Here is a 15,398-nt window from a genome sequence, read left to right on the forward strand (position 1 = left end):
CATGTTTATGTATAACAAAATGTTTTCAGAGTGGTTTATCTTCATGGACAGAATCAGAAAATAACAAGCAGAAAAACAGTAAAATCAAAAACTTTCAGTTTTAAGAAAAACACATTTCCTAAACTAAATATAGTCAATTATTTGTTTTTTAAACAATTATTTTAATTGTTTAAAATATATTTAAACAATCTTTTATTGCTTAATTATACATTGTGGAAAAACAGTTTTTTTCACAGAGAAAAAATTAGTTTTTCTCTGTGATTTTTGTACAGTAAAGCTGTGCGATCTTGCTGATTTAAAAATGCAGATTTTGTTTACTTGGCAAAAACAATTTACTGTTCACCTTAAACACATCATAAAAATGTTTTTCATAACCAAATAAACTATTCTTTTAGTTTGAATAAAACCAGAATGTAATTATTTGGCCTAAACTCAAAGCTTTATTAACCTGACAGGCACTGCTAATCACCTGGCTAACACCGTCCCTACAGTGAAGAGTAGTGGTGGCAGCATCATACTGTGGGGTTGATTTTCTGCATCAGGAACGTCATGACTAGTCTCCATAAAAAACATAAATAAAAGTAAAACTTATTTTTAAAACAGTTCTCTAAAGAACTGTTTTGCTGGATATTTCCAGAATATTATAAGTAGATTTTTAAAAAGAAAATCCCAAGTCTATTTTGCAATAAGCCTGTAGTTAAACAAAAAAAAAAAAAAGAAAGAAAGAAAGACAAAGGACTGTTGTGTGAACAGTTTCCAGGGTCATTAACCTTAGTACCCAGTTTGGGACCAAAATGGTTAATGGCAATGAAAACTAAATGTTTGTTTAAAGTTATTTATTTTTGTGTAATATATCTGCCAACTATAGCTGCAGCCGAGCCACCCATTCATCCTCTCATATGTGGAAACAGATGTCTAAACCTGGTTTGGTTTTTCTCCCTTTTCAGGTCTGGAAAGGTGTCGACACACATATCTGAGTTTTAACCTACAGGAAAGCCCGCAAGGTGAAAACATCATTCTGGTGTTTGGATAAGACTCAAGTTATTCCTGCTATGTGCTGACGGTCAGCCAGATGTTGCTCACACTCAGAGGGGATGTTGCTCACATTCAGAGGGGACGTAGAGCTTAGGATGATAAGGAAGAACTTTTTTTTGTATCCCTAAACGGCTTTTAAGGCTCTATATAGACCATGAAAACATCAGGTAGGTTACAAACACTGGACATGTTCACTGTCAGTCTCCAAAGCCAAACATACATCAACAAAACCAGACAAAAACAAGTTTTACAGTACACACTTTAAATGTCTGCAAATGGGTTTAAGTGTCACAAAAACTCACTCAGCTACACATGAGCCAGCATCTGTGTGTAGAATATTCAAATAATAGGCACATGAACAGCATGACATTGAGGACAACAGTTTCTAAAAGCAAATGCTCAAAGTTAACTAGCTGTGCTTCATGTCTTCTTTTGTAGTCAAACATGTTTGTGCCCTTGCAGCACACTAAGATCAATGAGGTGACGGTTTCACTGACCTTCTTGAACAGGCGGATGACGTCCTCGCTGATCTGAGCCAAGCGCACGATGACGTTGTTGGTGTAGATGTCGCTCAGGGTGGCATGGTCTCGGCTCTCGCGCCTTGTCTGGTTCAGCAACAGATACCAGCAGTTTACGGAGGACAGCAAGTGCTGGTCTTTCCTGGAGTGATAACAACAGCAATACACGGGTGTCAGCGTATCCATAAGAATGAAACCCGGAGCGACTAAGTGAACCTTAGTGGGAATTGTAATATCAAGATAAATAACCTCAACTTTAAGGAATGTTTTCCCTTTTCAACAAACTGCATCATGGTTAGCAAAGGATACATTTTTAATGCTGGTGACCGTAATAATCCAGAGAGTCAAGAGCATTATTGCTGCATAATCAGTTTGCCTTGGGTGGTTTCAAATAGAGGGAGCAAGGTGCATTTATATCTATCCACACAGATGCAAACACGTGACCAATTCAGACCTGTCTCATCCACGTAGGGGTCTTAATCAATCAAACAACCCTGGGGGAGGGGCACAGACAAAACAGAGCAGGGGGGAAATGAGAGTGAAGGAGGAAGAGAACCAGGACTGGGTGGGGAACTGGGTTTTACTGTGACGAGAAACGGATAAGCACCACCAACATCAAAGGCATCCTCTGCAGAGAGCTTTCATGATGCTGATCACATTGAATGAAGCTGATAAGTGGCAAATATAGTGGGTTCATTTTTATACCTAAGTGAGCAAAGATACAAAAACCATATCATCACACAGATCACACACATCACACATCACACAGAAAACACATATCAGGGTTTTTCTTTTCGGCGATTTTACATTTTCATTAAGTGGTTTTGAGCTCTTAGACAGCTGAAAAAACAGATGCTGTTGTTGTGCCCTCAGTGATACCACACATATGGATAATAGCAATGCATGATGGGTAGAATCCTAGGTCTATTTTTGCCATATCGTTAAAAGCCACATGCATATATTTATACTTAATTTTCACAAGTAATTGAACCTACAATTGTGTTGAATGTCTGTTTTATAATATATTTACGACCAATGACAAAAAAAAAAAAAAAAACATTTTCACTTTTCTGCAAGATTCACCAACTTCACAGTTCTTGTTAAGTAGTAGAAGACAGCTGGTATTTCAAAAGACCAGAAGAAATCTTATGTTTTTTGAACAATAACAATATTTGTTGTTAATCTGTTGCTAAGAGACGAGCGCATTTTCTGGTAACTAAGTGTCAGGAAGTAAACATCTGATTTTTACTTTTGCTAAATTTACCAGCTGTAAATTTCGTGTGTATAAGCAGATAAGCAGTATTTCAAAAGAGCTTATGTTTTATAAACAAAAATATTACCTGTCTGGGTGTTTTTTTTCTTGTAATGAACTGCCACGAAGTATAAATCAGATTTTTACTTTTGTGTTGAATATCTGTTTTATAATTACCAACAATGACAAAAAAAAAACAAAAACTTTTCACTTTCCTGCAAAATTAGTAGAAGATCAGAAGAAATGTTATGTTTTTTGAAAAATAATATTTGTTGTTAATCTGTTGCTAAGAGACGAGCGTGTTTTCTGGTAACGAAGTGCCACGAAGTAAATATCTGATTTTTACTTTTGCAAAATTTACCAACTGTAAATTGCTCGTGTCTCTGCAGGTAAGCAGCATTTGAAAAGAGCCTATATTTTATAAACAATAATATTACTTACTAATTTAGTATTAAGAGATTAGCGGTTTTTTTCTGATAGCGAACTGCCACAAAGTATAAATCAGATTTTTACTTTTGTGTTGAATATCTGTTTTATAATAAATTTACAACCAATGACAAAAAAAAATAAATCACTTTTCTGAAAAATTCAGCAACTGCACAGTTGTTGTTAAGTAGTAGAAGACAGCTGGTATTTCAAAAAACCAGAAGAAATCTTATGTTTTTTGAACAATAACAATATTTGTTGTTAATCTGTTGCTAAGAGACGAGCGCATTTTTCTGGTAACTAACTAAGTGCCAGGAAGTAAACATTTGATTTTTACTTTTGCAAAATTTACCAACTGCACAGTTCTTGTTAGGTAATATAATATTAGTAGTATTTCAAAAGAGCAGAAGAAATCTTATGGGGGTTTTTTAACAATAACAATATTTGTTGTGAATAGGTTGCTAGGAGATGATGAACCAGAGAGATGCTGAACCAGAAAAAATCAGTAAACATCTGACTTTTACTTTTTTTAAAGTAAAAATCAGAAGGCAATGCTTTAACATTAACACAAACAGCTGTGAACTTCTCCCCACTAACAGTAGCCTTTTCCATAAAATAAGCTTTTTAGCTTTTTTTGTATTCATTAGCCATGTTTAGCACACTGAATGGAGGAAGTCAATGTAAGACAACATGCTAGCGATATTCCACATGCCACTGGAAGTATTTAGGCTACCATTAGCATTTTGGCTAATTTTATCTAATGTGCTAATTTTAACATACTGAATGGAGTAAATCCATATTACTCAACATGCTTGTGACTCTCCACATGCTATTGAGTACATTGCAGCTTACTTTAGCATTGATGCTAATTTTTAGCATCAGAAAGCTGGGTTCCAACTGATGGGCACACTTTGGCAGGCCCTAAAGTGTGCCTTTACACTTCTTCAGAAATGTTCTAGTTTGTTGTTGCTCCTCCTGCTTCAATCTCTTAAAAACACAAGATGTGTGTATCAATTAAAGTACCATCATGAGCTTATTAGCTGTTCAATACAAGTTTTCCTTTACACTAAGTGCAGGTTGTCTCTAAAAGACAGGCATTGATTTATCCTTTAGGATGCTGCTCTTTTATCAAACATCTATGGTAAAGTTATGTAAATAATATATAACGGTATTTATCTAGCATTTACAAACCACTTATCCAATATTTCAAAGACACTATGTGTGTCTTTAATGATTAATACTTAATACTTAATACTTAGTAAAAACAAACAAAGAAAAAGACAAGTGAGTATAAAAACAGAAACATATTCAACGTGGTGGTTGAATGAGAATAAAGTTGAGGAATGAGAAAGCCTGAAATGTGAAGAGTGCAAATGCTTCATATGGAGGACAAAAGCTGTGAAGACTTGAAAGAAACAGAGGACACAAAATCTGTTGTTCCCTCGCTGCTGCCCTCATTTCACAGAAACGAGGAGCAGAGGGCCGTTAATTAGGCCGGAGTGCTTCACCAGCAGCGTCTCTGGGAGCCGAGTCTGTTAACACTGTACTAATTGTAGCTCTTTGGCTTGTTTTATGGCACTGACACAGACCAGTTTCTATGTCTTCAGGGGACTGTCAATCACAAAAGACAACCTGCACCACAAATTATTTTCTTTGTGCTTCCCTCCATCTTCCTACAAAGGACCTGCAGATTGCATGGCGCCCTCTGATAACCAAGATATATCACTAACAAGTAGAAAAGGCCAAACGCTGAGCTGAAAGGTTTCCGTTAAAGTTTGGGGTGAAGAAGGAAGTTACACACAGTCTTTTTGCTTCCACTGCATCGTTCTCACCCAATGGTAATTGACCACAGTGTCTTGCAAAACTCTTTTTCCCATTTTGTCATGTTACGAGTAACTTGGGGAGTTTTCACACCTCATAGTCTGGGAAACTCAGTTCAATTGGGGACCAAAATTACAACATTTGTTACATTTTCAGCTGCTGCTGTTCACTTTCCCACTGCACTGTGTCAAACGAGCCAAAGCCTTTGAAAAACCTGTTTACCTCCTTGTCTGTGAAGGCGCTGCACGAAGACCCACTGGAGAAAACATGAAAACCGCAAAAAAAAAAAAAAAAGACAAGGAGCGCAACTTCCTTCTTCTACAAATCTAAACCAAAATGAAGTGGCATCAGATTTTAGTGGTTGTAGGATTTCTCTACTATCTTTGGTAAAAGACCACAATCTATTTCTCCTCTTAGTGCTAGACACATGTTTTGGTTGTATTTATCCAGAAACCCTGCACTGTAGTCACTTCCTGTTTTTGGAGCGCTCTCCGGTCCGCCTGGCATTCACACGAGCATTCAACTCTGGTTGAAGTGAGCCAGAGTTCACTTCAACCCAGCAGAGACATAGCTTTTTAGGCGGACCAAAGTTCACCGTTTTGGTGCTCACACCTCCCCAAACGAACGGGCTTTCTAGGCAAACAAACTAGAGATCGATTAAAGCAGACTAAACAGGGCTGGGATTTTATCTGATACAGCTGAGCTGTGAAGGGTTCGCAGATTTAGCAGAGAACATTAGAAATGTTTGCTGTGTTCCTCAGTCCAGGGGAAAACATGTGTAAAGCAGAGTTAGGTTTTTAAAACAATATGCCAAGCTTTAAGCATCTGACACAAAACCGTTCAGTTTGACAATGGCACAAATCGCCAAGCCATTAAACTCTATGTGACAAAGCAATAATACTTTGATCAACATAGAACGATTCATAAATGCTTACATTTTCTGGATGAGGACTAAACTCTAAAGTTGAAACACATTCCAATAATCCCTCCACACAATGATAAACAAAACAGAAGTTTTCCCTCATACTGCACGCAACCAACATCAGTGAGAGTCATAAAACAGGGTCATTGCTTTACTTATAATTGTACTGAATTCCACCATCCAGTCCCTCAGAGCCTGTGATGCGTCTGAGCCAGGATTTCCAGAAGGAAGTCTGTATTTATCAACTCAGGACTCCGCTCTGTGCAGCCTTTAATCTCTTCCACACTGCCTCGCTTCCACTTCTCCATAAAACAGTCAAAGAAAAAGGGAGAAAAAGAGACAAATAGCTTCAAAAGACAAGGAGGAGGCACATGCTCGAGCTTTGGGAATAAAGTTCACTTTGGCTCCATTTTACGCGTTCTTTGTTATTCTACATTGACACACCAGTCACCATTTCAGTCTTTTCTATTAAGAGTTTCATGATTTGACATCGCACAGCTGTACAGACATGCAGGCCAAAGCAGGGCACCATCGGTGAAGACGAGATGGGGATTTGAAAAGATCCCCATCTTAAAACCAGCTTGTTTTATGCTGGTTTGCATAAAACAAGCTCTGCAAACCAGCTGATCTATTCATCGTCTGTGAGCTGACATCTGCCAGCTGGGCTCGTCAACCTGACAAGAGCCGATCAAGCACCGGCTCCTCTGTTCAAACAAACAAAGCCTGGTGAGATATAGCTCCACCTCTTACCCTCTGCCCTGCAGGCCACCAGAAAGGAGACGTACTTCAAGAACATAGTTGCACTCAGTGGGTATAAAGCTGTACAAGCAGCTCAGTATTGGTGTTTGAAGCACCATCCAACAGCAGCAAACGTCATTCTACAATGTTACAGCGTAACTAACGGGGATAACAGCTCCAAGAAGCTCTTCAAACCATTCCCTGATAAATACGACGTACAGAGAAACATCAATTCGGTGGGAAAAGGACCACATACCAGAAAAGAAACAACCAAAAGCCAAAAATTCAATATAAGTTTTTATTCACTTATCATCACAGACATGAAAGCCACATTAAACTGGTGCTTTTAATTATGCTATTGAAGCCTTAATTTTCTGGGTAGTAATTTGGATGTTTAATATTTTTGTGAAACAAGCACTGGGTGAACAATTTGGATTTATTGAGCAGTCTCGATTTCGCATGCATACATATATGCTAAAATATATAGCTATACCCCTAAAGGTATTCAACTGAGTGTCTCTTATGCATTTGTAGCCATTAACAACCTTCTGGAATAGGTGGATAGGTGCCCACTCTCATCAGAAGAATAGGCAGAGTTAGGACATAGCTTTTAATTAAAGGTTAGTTTACTTTTTTCCTGCTTTTTCTGCTCCAAAATGTTTACATGTTTTGGATCATTGTCAATTAGAACCCCTAATTGTGCCCAAATTTCCCTTTCCGGGGAGGAGGGCGTCAGAAAGGTGGTTCGCCCAGGCCCTTCTCCAAAAACTTCCTCTTCATGCTTGATTGAACTGTGTACCTTCCTACATAGCAAAACTAAAAGACTTCTGCAGAAAAGTTTAGGGTTACATGAGACAAGCATTGAGCGACCTGACCACAATCACAAGAACTGTGTTCAAAAAAGTCAAGAAGAGACGTTAAGACACAAGAACATTGTGCAAACTGTTAAACATGGTGTTGGTAGGATTATGCTTAGTCTTTCCATCTACCAGTGGGTGAAATAATGAAGAAAGATGTCACTGCTTCCAAGTTCTTCAACTTCATCATCTGCATCAACAGTTAAACAAAACATCTTTGACATATTTGGGTTTACTTTGGAGCCACCAGTTTAAATGAATTCTACTAGTTCTACCAAAAGAGTGGTCAAAATCCTTGAAGAACTAACTTTATGTAGGTATATGAACCTTAAATGTATATTTATAACTCTTTGCAAATTAGGGAAAACCAACAACATAATCAGACTTGTGCACCGAGTTTTTTATTTTATTTTTGAAGGCATATCACGTGCTGCATTTTCACAACTCTGCCTTGTTTACACACTGAAAACTATGGATTCAGCTATAGAAAACAAAAACCGTCGCACAGGGCCGCACGTTCTCCTGAAGTATTAGGTTTCATTGTTGCAAGTGAGGCTAAGTGGGATAGAGCAAAATGATTCCTGGCTGGTTTTGCTGCGGTGTGGCTATGGCTGCAGTAGCTGTAAATCACAAGAAGCTACAGCTTGCTAATGAATCAGCAGGGGAAAGGCTTCAGCCAACACACTGTAGGCCTGGATCCAGGACATACGCAAGTCCATCCTGGTTGGGATGACTCCGCTGTGCTGTTTTATTGTTTTGTCCCCTTAAAATCATTTAATTACTGAGCATAAAAACACAGCTACATGCATAAAATAGGATGTAATGACAGCCACTGTACGAGGAAGGCTGTGGTCAAAACTATTTTCCCGTTAATGTACATGGAGACGGAGATAAAGCTTTATTAAAAAGCAGTAAATTCAAAACAAAACTCTGAAAATTAAAGTGTCAGAATTTAAGGCTTTGCATTTCTTTCCGATGATACATACGGCTTGTTTTGGGTTTTCTGCCAGTTCTGATTGGACAAACACAAGTGGTTTTCAAGTCTGGGCTTGTGATTATCCTAACTACTCCTAAGTAGAAAGAAAACCACAGCAAAGGGTGTGTCACAGCTGATTGCAAGCATCGAGAGTCCACACAAGGTGAAACGTTGCTTTGCATGTTTTTTTGTTTTTTTTTGCTTTTTGTCACAGTGTGAAAAGTTCACACACACTGTGCAGAAAGGAATCAGTTATTGAAACAGAGGTCATAACCATGTGGAAAATAAGGAAGTGTGCCTGTAATATATGCAAACGTGGCAAAAATGGAAGGTAATAATCCTTTTCAGTCTTAATTTTACAGTCTTGGCAATTTGATCCAGTTCAATATGCACTGGTTACAAATGAAATATAGCTCCAGATTAAATCTGAACATAATGGCCTCCCCTCAGATTTACTCTCAAAAGCCTTAAAATAAATGAATTTTTGATTGCTCTGACATAAAACTGAAGAATCTACTGCTGCTCTGTGAAATTGATCTTGAGATATTACTACCTCCTTTTTACCTCGTTCTACCGTCCTGCTCGGTGTGAGCAAGTTAAGTCAAATATTGTCTTGAAGTCATTCAATGTAAAGACGGAAATACATCTACTTAACTCCATGGTTCGCTTGTCTTTCCTATTTTGATGAGTTGCTAAGAGGAATTATGTTCACAGAGCCACACAAAAAATATTCACAGAACATTTTTATCTTTAGTGACATTACAACCATGAACCAATAAGTAATTTATTGTTTTGTGATAGATCAACACAGTGCAGAATGATGAAGGAGAAGTAAAGGGATTTAGGGTTTTTATTTTCATCATTTAATAAAAATCTTAAAAATGTGACCTAAGTCAATTCTTTATAAACCATTCTCAACAATCTCCGCCGCAAGTATTTCAGGGTACATTTGGTCATTTAGTGAAAAACATTTGTGCATGTTTTTTTTTGTTTGTTTTTTTTTTATTTTACATATTTGCTCAAGTTCAGTCAGTATTTTTCAAGTCTCGCCACAAATTCTTAATGAAATCAGTGAATTCAGTGAAAGCTCAAATCCATTCATCTTTTTTTACTAAATTCATTTTGAAGAAGTCTACTAGATGCAGGCCTGGAGTTTGATTGGTTTATGCTAATATGCTTTGATCTAAACCATTCTATTGCAGCACTGGTGCCATGTTTGTCTTTATTTTCTAACTTGGAGATGAACCTCTGCTGCAGCGTTAAGTATTTTCCAACCTCTAACATGTTTTTTCTTCCATCGTTTCCATCCACTTCACCATGAACTCTGAGCAGCTGCCTTGTCTCTGCTGAAAACAAGCATTCACAAGGCATGATGCTGCCAGTATCACATTTCTCAGTGAGCATCATGTATTTAGGGGGATCTGTACATTTAGTCTTTCACCACATAAAGTTTCATTTTGATCCCATGTGACCAGAGCGCTTTCTTCCACGTGTTTGCAGGATAAGTTCTTGCACCCAACCTGCAGATATTTGCACCTCCTCCAGAGCTAAAGTGTAGCGGCATTTTCTACGTTTTTTTTTTTTTTTTTTTTTTTTTGTGAAGATAAATAATAAAAAAAAGTCAGCAGTGAGACTGATTGTCTCCAGAGCTGCCAAATGATAATCTGTATGTTAGAAAATGTGGATGTGTCTGACGCTCATGAAAACTATGATCTTGGATTTAGAAAGTTTTATTTAAACATGTCATTTTAGGTTTGCTTTTCTGACAAATCCCTTGCCGATTGAAGAAGATAATCTGCAGACTCCAGCAGTTCACTACAGAGACGCATCAACTGCAGGACGTTTATATCTACTATAAGTCAAGCCTTTATTCCTTAAAACCGTCTGGGATCAATTATCCCAGTACATCACTGTGAATTTCACACAAACAGCAGCAGTCTGCTTGTAATTTCTCCACACATGAGCTCATAAAGGATGAACCAAAAGTCAGCGGGCAGATGTTCTGTGGTCAGATGAGTTTACATCTGCATCAGCATGCTTTTGGCAAGCACACATGTCAGGGCTCCGGGTGCCAAAGAGAAAAGACCAACACAAGCTCATTAAAACACCATCAATGAATGCATAGGCTGTGTGACGCAATTGATGCAAAGGTTTACGTTGGATTCTTTGAGAGCACACAGACTTCTATGAAGGCTATTCTTAGCAGAACAAATCCTGCATAACTTACAGAATTATAGTGCGCATTAGATCTGTCTCCTCATAGAAATGCGCGCTGCATCATGAGGAACACAATCAGACACCACAACCACACAATGCTGAGTAGCTGAAAGCTCGCCTCAAGAAAATGGACACAAGATCTCCTTTCAAAACTGCAGCAGTTGGTATTCTCAGTTCCTAAATGATATAAATATGTGATTCAAAGGAAGTCTGATGTAACACAGCGTTAAACACGTTTGACCTGAAAGTTTTTCTGAGTTTCTAACATCAAAGTTAAGATCAGCTCAGATGTTTTTGATGAATTGAAGTCAGTTGGAAAAGGTGAAGAGTCTCTATTTTTGATATTTTGTTTTTAAAATGTAAGATGCAGAAGTAATTACAAAATTCATACTTGTATGTTGTTACTTTTCAGAAATATTTTTAACTTTCTGAATGCATAAGTTTAGAAATTATCCATCCAGCTGATATTAACTTAAATTGCCCAGGCTAAGTTAATTATTTTGAAAAGGTGTATTTATGTTTGCTTGTTTGTTTCTGTTAGGGGATATTTAGATGCCATAATAAAACACCATTTTCAAATCTTTCCAATTAATCTGTCGGTTGTTTTAAACATCCCGTTTCATAATTGCTTATGTTAATCTGTAACTCTATTAACTTCACTCCAGAAGGTCAAAACCACAACGTCTCTTCACATTAGCAACTTTCAAAGAGGATTTAAAAAACAAAACAAAACAAAAAAGATGAACACCTAAAGTCCTGCAGCATTAATTAAAAAAAAATAAATAAATAAAAACTCCAAGCAGACACTACGGCAATGTAATGCCGGCACAGATTCAGACCGGAGAACTGCTGCCAGTACACAGCTGCCCCGGCGCTCCCGTTAGCAGACTGAGCTAAGCTCTTCTGCTTGCCGTAGGTATTTGATTTGGAGAGCAGCGGAGCTTAATTTCATGCCCTGCGTGAGCCATGTCGCCGAGAGTTGGTGGGAAATTCTGGGCAAATGATGCCAGATTTCTACACTTGCATGTGTTTTTGTAATTTTCGGGCGGAGGAATAAAAATGGGTGAGGTCTTAGAAAATCAGATTTAAATCATGCAACATTCAGAAACAGTTTTTGCCCATTTAAGTTTCTATTCAGTGAGTTATTTGTTCAAGGCATGAGAAATAGGGAAATAATGTATAGAAAAATATATATAATAACATGCAATTTTTTTTTTTTAATTATAGTAAAATACTGAGCACAACAACTCCCATACAGGGTGTTGCCTCTGCTCCTGTGATTATTATTGTGGAAAAGTTTGAAAAATATATTTTTATTATGACTCTTAAAAATAATCTGAATAAATAAAAGAATAAATAACTACAAATAAATCAGAATAAGGTAAAATCAGCGCATCAAAGATTTTCACATTCTGGGAATCAGAAACTGGGCACAAAATTCTCATCGGTCTGTGTGTATAATTAACCCTCCATCCTTAGATTTTTAAAAAGTCCAGAATGTATTAGAAACATATTCTTGAATACAATTTCTTATGAATGTTCATTGTTTTCTGACTTAATATTTAGCATATTTAGACAACCTCATGATGCAAATACCCAGTTTTTTCTTCTTTTTTTAGAGAATAAAACACATAAAGCTTTAAACTGAATGGAGAGGAAGCAATAGATTCTAGAAACAGGCTTAAAGTGCACAGTACTTTATTGAAACAAAGTACTGCTTCAAAAATAGTGTTAAAAAAAATATGACAAATCGTTAATTTCCCACTAAACAAACCAAAAAAAAAAAAAAAAAACATTGCTGTTACAATGGCAGATGTAATGCATTTTGTCCTGCTGAGGGGAAAACTCACTTAAACTGCTGATGCTCCCTGGAGCTGCGGATCTTTGAGGAGAATCTCTCAGCCAGCTTCTCCAGGCTGCGAGAGTATTCCAGTTCGATCTCAGCTTTGCGTCGGAAGAACTCCTGCAGGTCCTGCAGCAGCTGGATACGAGACTCCGACTGCTGCTCCAAGCATTTAAACTGCTCCACGAGCTGGTTACGGATCTCTGTTCGTCATAAAACAACACAGAAATGACATTATTAGACAATTTAAACAGAAAAACGACCGCACTGAGAACTAAAGCCATACTTGAAGACTGTGTTGGAGAGGATTTGTTTCCAGAGCACATTTAGATGATATGAAGAAGTAACACTGAATACAGTAATGCAATTAAACATATTAGTAAGAAGAAAAATAATGAATAAAGTAAAATGTGTTCCAAAGCAAATATGTATCACTGTAAAGCAGCGAGAACATAGAAAACCAACCCCTTAACTAATTAAAATTTGGCCTTGTAAAAGATTAAACTGAATAAATTGAATAAAAGGATTAGCAACACATTTTCTTTTTGTCAGATTTGACACGACTCTGCAAGAAGTCAGAGATGTAAACAGGAGCAGACCAACACAAGGCTTTAAAAGTGAGGACTAAACAAAATATGACTAACACATTAAGTCAAGTCAAATTTATTACTATAGCAAATTTCAGCGACAAGGCAGTTCAAAGTTTAGATCATAAAAAAAACACACATCATTCATCAATTATGAAAGAAGCTACAAACGGTATATTTTGTCGAATGCGGTCATTAAAATCATCAAGCAAGTACAGATGGGGGGTAAAACATGTTTTCTGTTTCCTGTTTCTGCAGCATTCCAGACTGACTGCAGAGCATCTTCTTATTTAAACATATATAAATGCTGCTGCAATAATCCAGGTCTTAATAGCTAAACTATGCACAATCAGATCGGCAGTGTCAGTAAGGAGTTCAGTCTTTTCTGCATTAAACTGCAGATAGGAGTTACGTAACCATTGTTTGTTGCTGATCAGAGACCGTTTCTGACATGCAGTGGACTTAAATTAGCAATAAATCTGAATAACATCTGAATAAAGGTCGCACGAAACATCAGGGGGAAGAATATGTATGAACCCGGTACTCCACATCTACATTAAGAGATTAACTGGTTTGCAAAAAAAGTAAAAAAAAAAAAAAAAAGCATATTCTGACAATAAGGTGTGGGGAAAACTTCGCTAGATTCTCCTACAGTAAACCACAGACTGCCAATGAAAAATATCATGACCACTAGATTCAAATAAACCTGTCAGATGTTTGAATTCAAAACCCATTCAAGGTTCATCAGCATGCCACTGTTTTCTAGTCAGTGGTGTTTATGGACACTAGACTGAAATCTGTTACAACTCACAGTTAATCCAAAAAAGGGAGACGTTTGTTATAAATATGCCAAACCAGAACTGGACTTTGTTTTTCACGTTTCCACAACAGGATGTTTTAAAAAGCTGGAGAACACGCCTGCTAAAACAGAAAAGTGCTACATATCTCTGCAGCACAAGAGATATTCAAGTGGGAGTCATTTGTAAAGGTCTTGGACAAGAAATGTGTATGATAAATAAAACAGCAAACAGCGCAAGGCTCTAATATGATCAAGAAGGGGCCTTTCTGAATCTCAAAAGTTCACTTTGATCTTCAGGTATCAAAGACATGCATGTTATAAAGAGTCTGCTCCATGCAGAAGCAAGTAGGATGACCTGCATCAGTGACTTCTCATAACTGTCCCTGTGGATTTATCAGACTGATCTAATGAGAAGGTAATGCACTCCCACACTCGGAAAAGGAGACGAGTCACATTTCTCTTCAAGAGGAGCCTGACGCTACGGGGCAGAGCGAGGATCCTTCGTGCCTGTGGGAGCCACGAGCAGAACCTGATTCCGCTTTATAGTGCTGTCATCAGCAGCAACGATGCCTCAACTCATGAACAGAGACAGACCTATCCCACAGAGAGAGAGAGGGAGAGAGAAAAGAGAACGATGAGGCAGATCTACCAGAAACAGAACGGTGTTACTTCACAGAAGGAAGGAAGCCTCCAGGTCTGATAAGAGAAATGTTTCCAATCTGATCTGGGTTTCTAAATTAAACGTACAAGTAGAACTGTATGAAAACGAAATATACATGCACTAACTGTTTTTCCTCTTTCAATTCTCCCTTTTATATCTCCGTGAGGCAGCGGATTTACACAGACAAAAAAAAAACAGCTTAGTGGTTATTTGTTTGCAAATATTCTTTGTGCCCTAAACTCCACCTTCATGTGCTATGTTTGTCTTTAACAAGTCTGCCTTAAATTGTGCGACAACACCAAAAGCAACTTGAACTTCGTAATGAGAGTCACATCATGTTGCGACACCCTTCTGTTGCAGAGTGAGTCACTGCAAGTAACAGCCTAAAAAAAAAAACAACAAAAAAAAAAAGACAAGGCTGATTTTTGCCAGGCAGAGGAGCCGCTAGCCGAATGATAAAACCACAGAGACTGTGTTTTTGTGCTGTTGCATGTGCAATTTGGTCAGAGCTAAGCCCTCATCATAGATATGTGATGAGGAAACGGTGCCATTGTGCAGCAGCAGCCTCTGTGATGTCGTGCCGCCTCTGGCTTCAGCCCTAAACGCTGAACTCCACTCTGTGGTTAACCATTGTTCCTGCCCTCCTCTTTATCCAGGGGCCTCCTTTTCTCCCACCGTCTCAAAGAGCTGAAAGCTGGGCTTAAAGTGGAAGCTCGGAACCAGACACCACTTTACTACGCCGGTAC

The 15,398-nt window shown here is 37.8% G+C and overlaps 1 protein-coding gene across 1 annotated transcript in view; it reads right to left on the bottom strand.

The window, feature by feature from the left end:
* srgap3 (SLIT-ROBO Rho GTPase activating protein 3) overlaps nucleotides 1–15,398 on the bottom strand; it is a 63,847-nt gene that overhangs the window by 33,043 nt on the left and 15,406 nt on the right. The window contains exons 2-3 of the mRNA XM_014968034.2: nucleotides 12,613–12,808; nucleotides 1,533–1,695 (exon numbers count right to left, since the gene is read on the bottom strand). Coding sequence (XP_014823520.2) covers nucleotides 1,533–1,695; nucleotides 12,613–12,808 — 359 coding nt within the window. The remainder of the gene's footprint in view (nucleotides 1–1,532; nucleotides 1,696–12,612; nucleotides 12,809–15,398) is intronic.

Source organism: Poecilia mexicana, unplaced genomic scaffold, assembly GCF_051168715.1.
Source record: "Poecilia mexicana isolate PSO_F unplaced genomic scaffold, ASM5116871v1 scaffold_5, whole genome shotgun sequence".
Taxonomy (NCBI): domain Eukaryota; kingdom Metazoa; phylum Chordata; class Actinopteri; order Cyprinodontiformes; family Poeciliidae; genus Poecilia; species Poecilia mexicana.